This window comes from Suncus etruscus, chromosome 20, assembly GCF_024139225.1.
Source record: "Suncus etruscus isolate mSunEtr1 chromosome 20, mSunEtr1.pri.cur, whole genome shotgun sequence".
NCBI classification, from domain to species: domain Eukaryota; kingdom Metazoa; phylum Chordata; class Mammalia; order Eulipotyphla; family Soricidae; genus Suncus; species Suncus etruscus.
Window position 1 is genome coordinate 3,242,349 of NC_064867.1, and position 12,234 is coordinate 3,254,582.

At 38.9% G+C, this 12,234-nt stretch overlaps 1 protein-coding gene across 2 annotated transcripts in view; it reads right to left on the minus strand.

Moving 5' to 3' along the window:
* The window catches only part of LOC125998115 (golgin subfamily A member 4-like), a 111,277-nt gene that overhangs the window by 9,924 nt on the left and 89,119 nt on the right, over positions 1–12,234 (minus strand). For both annotated transcript variants that reach the window (XM_049766364.1, XM_049766363.1), the window contains 4 exons: positions 11,898–11,918; positions 11,630–11,698; positions 6,227–6,302; positions 2,306–2,409 (listed from right to left, as the gene is read on the minus strand). In XM_049766364.1, the coding sequence (XP_049622321.1) occupies positions 2,306–2,409; positions 6,227–6,302; positions 11,630–11,698; positions 11,898–11,918 (270 nt within the window). The remainder of the gene's footprint in view (positions 1–2,305; positions 2,410–6,226; positions 6,303–11,629; positions 11,699–11,897; positions 11,919–12,234) is intronic.

Below are 12,234 nucleotides of genomic sequence, written 5' to 3' on the forward strand. Positions count from 1 at the left end.
GGAAGGAAGCCATGAGTAATTTCTGTCTCCTGTATTTTTGATAAATAAAAATAAAAGAATTACCAGAGCTCCTAAAAAGTTTCCAAAAACATTTTCCAAAAACCCTCATTCGTCAAACTACTATCTGGACAGAAAATAATTTTATGTTTAAGACGAAATAACTTACAAATCAAGCACATATGCAACATGAACTAGCAAGACAAATATGAAGTCATAACATTTTCAATATTGTTTGTATTAAGATTCTAAAGCAATTTAAATGCATTTTAGTAACTTTTCTAATAAGGCTGCCTATCTAGGAAGTTTAAAAAATGTAAATTTTAGGAAGAATATACAATTGTAGGGGCCATTTCCTTAACTACAACAGCTTATAAATGAAAAAATTGTTCATAAGTTCATTTATAATCAATTTGGAATTAGTAACTAGGCATGCATGACATGCATGAACAAGTATGTCTGCCAACAACAGAATAAAAACTGTAGCCAGTTTCTTCCTATTTCTAAGCAATGTTAAACAGGAAACCCACCTCTCAATTCATCAGAAAACACTTTAATGGATGGCGGGCTCACTGCCTTACACTGACGAAGCAATCTGAGTAGACTCTATTCTACACAATATTCTCAGGACCTGGGAAATAATACAATGTTCAAGGGAGCCCCCTGTTTTAGAAGCAGCTTCTCCTGCCAGATTTCATTTACAGAAAGACTTCTTCAATAGAGCCTAGGAGGAGAAACTTTCTCTTTTGTAAAATATATTTACTAAGATCTCATTGTGTGGACAACAGATTAAAAAAGAATGTTTTAGCCTTATAATGCTACTGTGCTACAGATACTACCTGAGAGACACTTCCTACTGCAAAAGAGAACAGGCAAAATTTCGGTATCAGTAACGGCACATATTGAAACTCAAGAAATAGAAATTGCAACGACCATAATAAGAAATATACTAGATAGATGAGTCTTACACACAGGCTTCAAATAAGATCATCTGCCTTGTAAAATAGGAAACATCATGTGCAAAAATTGAAGAAACAGGTGAGATGGCAAACAGACCCCGCAGGCCAGAAACACCGGCAGATGATCTAATCACAAAAGCCACAATATAACCACGCTCGTTCTAAAACCGCAACCTTCAAATTCTTTGCAGATGTGTAGAAACTGATCACTTTCTCTCTGTGTGTCACTCTCTCATACACACACACAAACACAACTGTGTACAATTTCCTGCCTTGGGCTTTCTGTCTAGGTTTCCCTTAGCTTAGGCAGAGTTCACCTGTGGGAAGGAGCTCCCTGGCCATGAGGCCCTTTCATGAACAACGATGAGAACTCGAAGCTGCCTCTTCAAATCCCTCACCACATTTTTCTGCACTTTTGCTTAACTGAGAACAGGCCCTTGGAGTCTACTTGGTGGCAAACTTATGGGAAGTGTTCCATAAAGACGCATACAATAAACTGAGTATCTGCTATCCAGGTTCAAGATACACCTGAAAAATGTGAGAGCAGAACATAACTTCCCACCCTCTGCAGGAAGCAGGTATGAAGGGAAAGATGCCAGAAAGAAGTCATCCACAGAATTCCTCGGTATAAAAGAGGTGGTCGGTGCTGGAGGACATCCCTTTCCCTATCTCCCAAGCCACCAAACGCCAACAAAGTCCAGAAAGCAAGCTCAGACCTGGCTGCATCAGCACAGCACTGCTACTTCTGTCCTGGGGAAAGAGATCTCAGACCACACACTGGCATGGGCTGCTTCATAGCCTCCAACTTAAAATGGAGAAGCAGCCTGTGTCTTCCAGAAAAGCTACATGATTTTTTTTAGCAACAACTCTGTAATCAAGAAGCTAGACTCATAATGAAGCTAAAGTCCTAAGAAGCTATGTTATGAAAATAGTGGCATGCTTCAAAAAAATATTCAGGTGCTGGAAGATGGTTCAAAGGGCTGACGTGCATGATGTCCATGCAGGAGACCAGGTCGGATTCCCTATCACTGCAAGGTCCCCTAACACCCTCCAAGGTGACACCTCAAAGTAATTGTCTCTAACTACTCTGAGGTGAGCCCAGATCTTCCCAAATGACTACATTTTATTTTTAGTACTCATTGCATCCAACAGTAATTTTAAATTAAGAGTTTATAAGTGCAAGCAATACAAGATCTGCCGATTCATGCTTGCATTAGAAAAAAATCAACACAAGCTACCTATTGCTTACTCTTAGCCCTAATGATTCAGTTATTATTAAACACCTGGCAGCAATATTCAAAAAAAAGTTTCCCTCTTAACGAGGCCAGATGCCAAATCATCAGACCTACCTTAGTCTCGCGACCCATCATATACTCATAAAGCACTTTTCGCAAATATTCAAACTCAGTAGGTTCTTCAAAGAGTGAGCCACGAGAACGAAACAAGTTGCCATCTGTAAAGCAAAAAGCAGATCAATTCATCGACAAGATCAGGTAAACTACTATCTAGAAAACAAACCAACTGAAAAATAAAGGAACAAAGACAGACATCACTTCCATATCACTTGGGTTGTTCAGATGCTAAACTGTTGATGGGTATGCTTTACTTGTAAGATACAACAAGAATTATTATAGCAATTTTATTTCTGACAGCTTTTTCTTTATACCCTTGTTCATTTCTTGAATAATAGCACATAAAGTAATCCCCAGCCACCAGGAAACATCTGAGCATTTGATAAAAAACACAATAAGATTGGAACCAGAGAGACAGTCCAGGTAGGACATTTGCCAACATGTGGCCTACCCAGGTTCAATCCCAAGCACCTATATGATCCCCTGATCCCTGTGAGGAGTGATCCCTGAGTGAGGAACCAGGAAGTCCTAAGCAGAACTAGGTGTGGCTACCCTCCCCCTCAAAAATTCGAAGATCACAGAAATCCCTAAAAAGGAGGCGGTTACAAAAAATAGTTTTTTAAGATTTTCCTAAAATAAGACTTTAAAAGTAATCGGAGAGAAATAATAGATTATTACTTAGAAAAGATGATCAGTATTTATAGCTATAAATACACTCCAGAAGAAAATTCAGTAATAATTTCCAAGTGTTGGGGGGGTCACTCTCTACATAGAATTCTACAGTTAAGATACACAAGAGACTACTTCTAGATAGATCACTTAATATGGTGAAACAAAACTTGGAATTTCAAAGAGACTATAGTGTTTAGGTTTATGACCAGGGAACCGTGGATATAATTCAAAACACAAATCACACACATAGTAATGAATTTTCTATATAATCAAAATTCTACAGCATATTAAAAATATTTTAAATGCCTGGTGGTTCAACCAGTGTCTCGTCATTTATCCAACAACCCAATAATTCACTTATATTTACTCAAGAAAAAACAATTATTACATAAAAGTTATTCTCACAAATGTTCATATCCACAGCCATACTAGAAATAGTTAGCAAAACAAATAGAAAGCTAAATAGAAACAGGCTCAATGGCAGTAACTGTGACAGCAGGAACAATTTCGGGGCTGTTTTGTATGGTTAAGTATTAAGCAGCAATGCAAAGGAATGAATTACAGACAATATAACACAGTTCTGTCTTGAAAGAACTATATGCTGTGGGCAAAATAGAGAAGATGCAGACATTAAAGTTTGATGTAGGATATGCAGATTTCAGGATCATCAATACAGAAAGAAACCTGATGCCAACAATAGAGACTGCATGAAAAATAAAACTGTATTGGCACTACAGACAAAGACTTGGATTAAACAAACTAGTTTTCCTGGAGCCTAGAGTTGGTCTTATGCCAGGAAACTTCAGGGGTAGAGTCTCCTTGTATTTAGGCCAAGGCTTTTCCTTTCCATCTCCCCCATAATTTGGTGGACCTATGCAAACAATATTTGCCACTCTAACACCATTTTTACTGTGCTCCTTTGACCCTAAACCTTAAAAAAAACCACTTAAATTTTTGATGTTAACTTAAACTAATATGCATGTGCATGAAAATGTAAAAAAATACTATGCCTTCAATGTTTAAGGAGTCACATAAATTTCATGGCTTTAAATTGCTTTGTGTATTGCTAAGAAATGTCATAATGTACTACAATCTGGGGACTTGTGGACAAAGTAATTGTACATGGGTTGTGTTTTATTTTTCTTAATGTTCTTTGACTGTAAGTCCAAAATTAAGGCGTCAGCAAGGGGATTTCTTCTGAGAACTCTGTTTATGGGTGATTGTCCTTCCACTGTAACTTTACCTTGTTCTCTTTCTTTGCATCATTGTTCTTATAATTAAAAATTAAAAAAAAGATGATCAGTTAATACAATTTTTCAGTGCATGTCTCCTTCCTTTACCTTCTCTCAAGTGGGAACATAAGAAAAATTTTTTTTCTTTTCTTGTAATTCTTACTCTGGATTTTAAGCAATTGGAGTGGAAATTAGTTATTTTGCAAATAAAAATATTGTATTTTTATTTGGGGGAGAATCAAGCTAGGTTGTACACATAGAAGGCAAGCCCTCCTATATGCTGTATTCTCTCTCATGCCCCTACCTATTGCATTTTATGATCTTTTCAATAAACTTTGAGTACTTTCAACATTTCTGATGCCATACGTCATCCAGGTCCAATTTCCAAATGTTTAACTGAAAAATCCATTTAACCAGACTTTACACAATCTTAATCAACTACATGTGTTAGAGATAATTATCTAGCTAAAGCAGGCTTTCTTCACAATTGCACTAGAATGCCTTTTGAAAATGCAATAATTTACTTAGAAAAATAAAAATAAGAAATACATTTCACATTTGTTTCTCCAGGGAAAAGTAAATGTAACAAAAGAGGTGTAAGATTACTAACCAGAACCATAAATATGGCTGAGAGAAATTAAATGAAACTAGGTAAAAGTTCAATTATATCGTGACTATGGGTTAGAGACTCAATACATCCAGCTCTGCTGGGTCTGACCCAAAAACCAATTAATTAACTAAATCAACAAACAAATAACAAAGGTCCAAGTGAATTCTCAATCAAATGCTGAACATTAGTTATGTAAAATTTCCAAACAAGGAAAATTTAAGTAAAAGATTGCTCAGAAATGATACACAAATGTGGTACATGGTAAGATGTACAAGAAAAATGATGCATCAGAAAAACAATCAGTATGAAGGAAAGAATATGTAGAGACAACAATCAATAATTGGAAACATTTTATTTCTTCCAATGCTTAGTGCTCATTTCACTCTTTTCTTGTTTTTTGGGTTTTGGGGGGAGGGCCACCCCCTGTGGCACTCAGGGGTTACTCCTGGCTATGCACTCAGAAATCATTCCTGGCTAGGGGGACCAGATGGCCGACGAAAAGAATTCCTATAAAACTATTCTTTAAATTCTGGTTTAAAAATAGTAGTTACGGGGTCCACAGAGATGGTAGAGTAAGAGCAGGGAGGAAGCTTGCCTTGGCACATGGCTGACATAAGTGCCTGGTCCCCCAAAAGACCAGAAGTGATTCCTGAGCCTGGGGCAACTCCTGACCACTGCCAGATGTGGCTCCAAACAAAATAAAAATAGTAGTTTCAGGGGTCACAGAAAATACAGGGGTTGGGAAGAAAGCCTTACAGATGGTGGTAAAATGGTTCAATTCTAGGAACCACAGTTTTGCCCAAATTTCACCAAGTGCAGTCCTAGAAGCCTTGGAGACCCCTCAGGGGCTGCCCTGAAGGTTCCAGCACCCCTGGGGTGGGGTGGAGTGTTGTTCCCTGCAACATAGGGCTTGGGCAGCAGTGCATCCTCAGGCCCTGCATTAGCAGAAAAGCTGAGAAATTTCTGAAAGGAGGTCCTGGGGACCCTGAGTACTGCTTGGGAGGCCCTCAAATAAGAAAAGAAAAACTGTAGCTCTAACATGACGATAACAATCAAAACAGGAAGCATCTAAAATATATATAACCCTTGTAAATGAATACTTATAGTAGACTATGCAAATATTTGCATACATACACAATAATCTAGAAAAACACAAATTATCAACTACATTCATCTGAAAAGTGGGAAGTCACAGGAATTTGTGGTTTCAATTTAAAGTGCAGCTCTTCTTTTAAACAATAAACACGCATTAATTAGTTCTAGATTACTATCACTTTTCCCTTAAAACTAGCTGTTAAAACGGAGAATTACAAACAAACTGTATCCATCGTAAGGAATTAGATTAACAAAGACAAGAATAAAAATCATCCATTAAAGCATAACATCAGATGGGTTAGCTCTTACCTTTAGAGGATATCTCTACATTTGCCTCACACACATTCTTTTCGTACTTCTTCAAACGGTCTTCTAAATTATGAATCTAAAAGCAAATATGCACATCATAAGTCTTATGGAAACCATATGCAAAAGACAGCTATATCTACTAGTTTTTAATGCCAAGTTTGTAAATTAAGTACAAATAATATGTATAAGTGGTTTCTTAAATATGACAATATATTTAGACTGTATCTAAAGGGAGCTTTCTATACCTTAAAGAACATCATTAAAGTAACAGGGTAACTCAGGAAAAAGGAGAAATATTTGCATCTCATCTATCTGATAGAACTGGGGTCTCAGGATAGCATAGTGACCAAAGTAATGGTTTTCCAATCTTGAGAGGGCTATGAGGTCAAGAGTCCCATTCACAGAAAGTCTCTGAAAGCCTGAAAGTACAAAGCTTTTATCTGCCCATACAGCTGCACCAGCAGCCCTGAAGCTGTCACCATGCCACAAAAGGAATATATTAAATTACATGATAAGTACTATGGATATCATTTGGATTATCATGAGAAAAAGAGAAGGAAAGAAAGAAAGTCAAGAGGCTGAAGAGAAACAAAAAAGATGATTGGTTTGAAGGCCAAGCTCTTCCATACGCCATGCTAAGAAAATGTGTATGAAAAAAGAAACACTAAACACATGAATGATAAACAGACTGCATGAGCAGCAGTATCTCTGATCAGCTGGATAGGGTGGGGCAATGCGAGGCTCAAGCACTTTCCAGTATAATTAAATAAAAACAACACAAAAAATAAAGAAAGCAGGAAAATGGGAAGTGCCTCTGCCCAGAGTCAGGGAAAAATGAAAGTATTAAAATTATTCAAAAGGAAAGAGAAAGAAGAAAACATGGAAGAGAATGGTTACTGCTTTGTTGGAGATGCTTTACATGAAAACAATCTGAATATGAAAGAATCATTATGCCAATAGGCTCATGTTTTAAGAAACACCTTACAGTCATGCTTAAATCACGGTGCTTAAATGAAGATTTTATTTAAAAAAAAAAAAAAAAAAAAAAAAGCCCATGTAACGGCTGGAATGACAGCACAAGTTTGCCTTGCATGCCACTGGCCCAGATTCAATCTCCAGCCTCCCATACGGGTCCCTTCCAAGAGTAGGCTTTAAGCACCATTGGATGTGATCCAAAAACAAAGTATGCAACACATATTGAACTATAATCACTTTCTGCCTGCTAATACTTGGTGTAAATGTGAATGTCTTATCTCCCACTGTATACTACACTTTGGATGTTATCACCAAAGATATTGTCATTGAAGTGAACAAGTGAGTTTGGCCTTGTCATACAGGGAGGCAAGACTATTTGGTTTTTGGGTCACACCCGGCAGCGCTCAGGGGTTACTCCTGGCTCTATGCTCAGAAATCGCTCCTGGCAGGGTCAGGGGACCATATGGGATGCCAGGATTTGAACCACCGACCTTCTGCATGCAAGGCAAATGCCTTACCTCCATGCTATCTCTCCGGCCCCAGCAAGACTACTGGGGTGAAATAGGCCCAGGTTACCAACAATCCTGAGTATGATGCAGACATCAGTGCAGTGGTTTGACAGCAGTTTGATACAAATAACTCCTAATAATTACAAAAGACCAAACACTAGTAAGGAAAGCCACCACTATCATATCATTTAATATATCTGTAGTCATCAAGTAAAATGCATATTATGTTGCACAAAACATGAAAGTGGTCTAAGTTTGAAAAACAATTTTTGGGGCTGGAGAGATAGCATGGCGGTAAGGCGTTTGCCTTGCATGCAGAAGGACGGTGGTTCGAATCCTAGCATCCCATATGGTCCCCTGAACCTGCCAGGAACAATTTCTGAGCATAGAGTCAGGAATAACCCCTGAGCTCTGCCAGGTGTGACCCCCGCCCCCCGCCCCCTCCCCAAAAAAAAGAAAAACAATTTTCAATTCTCAACTTGTGAACTCATACCACAGTTCTGGCCTTAGGGATTTCTGTAGTCCCAACAAAGTGAGTGTGTAATCTCTAATGGATGCAACCAACTGTGTGTGCAAATGCCACAAGAAAAATGTGCCGTACTTGGCAATCAGTGCAACTTAAGTGTGTAAGCACAAAATTCAGTCATCATAGTAACAACAGAAAGGAAAAGAAGAGGAATAAATAAAATAAATATAAACAGAATTAAAAACAAAAATTTGTTGGAGAAATTGGAATCCTTATATTTTGTTAGAATGTAAAATTATGTGACAAAAAGTTAAAGCATATAATAGTTACCATATGATTTCACAATTATACTCTTGGTGTAATTGTGTAATCTCTGGCCTAAAGAACGAAAATAAGTGTTTTTAAAAAACGAACTGTAAAAAAAATGAACTGTACACAAATGTTCCCAGCAACACTATTTACAACAGTCAAAATATAAAAGCAGTCAAATGTCTATGTGCCAATGAATAGATAAAATGTGGTATAATTATACAATGGAACCTGTTACGCTATAGGAAAAAATAGCATATTAATAGATCTTTAAAACTAAAGTGTCATACATGTCACCTGCGTACATGGTATCCAAGCTAGCTACCCACATTTCCCCCCTTTAAGATGTGTACTTTCAGGCCCGGAGAGATAGCACAGCGGTGTTTGCCTTGCAAGCAGCCGATCCAGGACCAAAGGTGGTTGGTTCAAATCCCGGTGTCCCATATGGTCCCCCGTGCCCGCCAGGAGCTATTTCTGAGCAGACAGCCAGGAGTAACCCCTGAGCACCGCCGGGTGTGGCCCAAAAACCAAAAAAAAAAAAAAAAAGATGTGTACTTTCATACTTTCACACTGGGATTTGTACTATGGCTCTCTTCAACTTTGGAGAAGACCATACTCTGTCTCTTCCTCTCCCTTCCCTTCCTCAGAATTTCTAAATAAAATCTAGTTTTACTTCAAACAAAATTAATGAAGCTTAAAAATATCAGGCTAAGTAAAAGAAACCATATGAGAATATATAATATGCTGTTTATATAATATAATCCAAACAGGAAAATCCATGGACAGAAATGATTCTATAGCTTCCAGAGCTGGGGAAAAGAAACTTAGAGCAACTACTTAATGTGTATGGGGATCTCCTTTGAAAGCTACAAAATATTTTGGAAGTAGCTGGTGGCAATGAGTTCAAGATACTGTGAATGAAGGACTGGAGTGATTGTCCAGCAGGTAGAGTGCTTGCCTTGCATATGGCTGACCTGCAGACTATGTTTCGATACCCAACACACCGTATAATCCCTGAGACTCACCAGGAGTGACTCCTGAGTGCAGAATCAGGGATCTAAGCAGTGCCCTCAATATTTCAGGTTCCTCATATGGTTGCAGGGCCACCAAAAGTGATCCCTAGGCACAGAGCCCTAAATAGCCAGGTATGCCCCCAAACCAAAACAAAAACCAAGTTCAAAAACTGCTATGCTCGATCAATTGAAGAATTAGAGAATGCTGGGGCTGGAGAGATGGCATGGAGGTAGGGCATTTGCCTTGCATGCAGAAGGGCAGTGGTTCGAATCCCAACATCCTATATGGTCTCCCGAGCCTGCAAGGAGCGATTTCTGAGTGTAGAGCCAGAAGGAACTCCTGAGCACTGCCGGGTGTGACCCAAAAACCAGAAAAATATATATACTAGAGAATGCTTAAAAACATTTTTGGGGGGCCCGGAGAGATAGCACAGCGGTGTTTGCCTTGCAAGCAGCCGATCCAGGACCAAAGGTGGTTGGTTCGAATCCCGGTGTCCCATATGGTCCCCCGTGCCCACCAGGAGCTATTTCTGAGCAGACAGCCAGGAGTAACCCCTGAGCACCACCGGGTGTGGCCCAAAAACCCCAACCCCCCGCCCAAAAAAAAAAAAAAAAAAACATTTTTTGAAGGGGGGAATCACATTTGATGGTTCTGAAGGGTTACTCTCTGATACAAGGAACCCTACAGTGGGGCCCGGAGAGATAGCACAGCGGTGTTTGCCTTGCAAGCAGCCGATCCAGGACCAAAGGTGGTTGGTTCGAATCCCGGTGTCCCATAGGGTCCCCCGTGCCTGCCAGGAGCTATTTCTGAGCAGACAGCCAGGAGTAACCCCTGAGCATCGCCGGGTATGGCCCAAAAACCAAAAAAAAAAAAAAAAAAAAGGAACCCTACAGTGCCAGAGATAGAAGCCAGGATTTCTGCTCACAGGTTTCAGCCCTTTGAGCCATCGTGTCTACAATCCTAAAATGAAGAGCACTGTAAGCAGTGATCCCTGAGTACAGAGCAGGGAGTAGCCCCTAAACATTGTTGAGTATGGTTCAAGTTCCTCACGCCCAAATAAAATAAAACAAATTTTAAAGCATTTAAAGTTTTAAACCTGAGAATAGAAAAGTTAAGCCTCTGGGAAGTAGAAAACGCATCATCTACTTATGACATCCTAATAAATTTTAAAAACACATTGTGCAGATTTTGAAACTGCAGCCATATAATCCTCTAAAACTTAGTTCCAACAAATATTAAAAATGTTATAATGCGTAAATTTTAAGGAAATTGAAAATTCCTTTTTTTTAATATAAAATCTTTATTTAAGCACCATGATTACAAGCATGATTATAGTTGGGTTTCAGTCATAAGCAGAATATTCTCCTTCACCAGTGCAACCTTCCTACCACCAATGCCCCGTCCCTCCTTCCCCACCTCTGCCTGTATTCAAGACAGGCAATCTACTTCTCTCACTCATTAAGATTGTCGTGAGAGTTATTAGTGTTGTAATTTCCCTAAGGAAACTGAAAATTACTTAAAGGTTTGTCTTTAATCTTAGCCTGTTGACGTGAAGCATTACTTCTCCAGGGTCTGAAAGACAGAAGGGGTCTCATCGCATATATTCATGAAGTGGTGTTTGTGTGCCGGTATACTGAATCACTGGATAACATGTGGACGGGTCATTTTGAATTAAGACAACATAAGAAAAGTAGTAAAAGGGGCCCGGAGAGATAGCACAGCGGCGTTTGCCTTGCAAGCAGCCGATCCAGGACCAAAGGCGGTTGGTTCGAATCCCGGTGTCCCGTATGGTCCCCCGTGCCTGCCAGGAGCTATTTCTGAGCAGACAGCCAGGAGGAACCCCTGAGCACTGCCTGGTGTGGCCCAAAAACAAACAAAAATAAAAAAACAAAAAAAGAGAAGTAGTCAAAGATATTTCCTCTCATAAAAATAAAAGCTATTTTTAGGAAGTTATTACAAACTAAATAAAAACAAATTGCTCTTAAAAAGGAAAAGGATAAAAATGCTCTTCGAGGAATCTCTCCTCTGTTTGTGTGAGAAGAATGCAATGTCAAGTCCTAAAACAGTCCGCTCTACTGCCCCACATAAAATCCGAACATAGAAGAACGTAATACACAGTCCAGTCTGTACCTGTTCTTGGAACTCTTGCTCTTTTAACTTGGAATCACTGACTAGTGTAGTCTTCTGTGCAAGCTGTGTCTGGAAAAAAAGAAGTCCAATATGAAATGTCTCGTCGTCATACAAATGTTTGCTTTTCCTGTTTAAAAATCTTCTCTCACAGTTTTGACTTAAAAAACAAATTCTTCCTAGAACACAAAACAAAACAAAACAAAACAAAACAACAAATTCTTCCTGAATAGATATCACTTTCATTCAAATTCCATGAAGAAGTACTTACCTGGAGTTTCTTAATTGTTACCTGAAAATGAAAACACAAAAACAAGAGTTGATAGAATTTACAACCAAAGGAACTCCGATGAAATGATAGTTTCCCTTGGCAGGTGTCAACTTTAAATAATTTGCTTTTAAACTTAGTCAGTATAATTATACAAACTATGAGTGTCGATATATACGTGAACAGGTAAGCACAGAGTAGACATGCCATCTGGCTACTCAACTGGGGCCACGGCCACGTTTAGCATGCCAATAGGCTGGAAAGCCACAAGGTAAACATGGCCTATCTTTCATAGCCATTTTATTTAAACACTGGAAGGATAAAATGTCTAGACATGCCT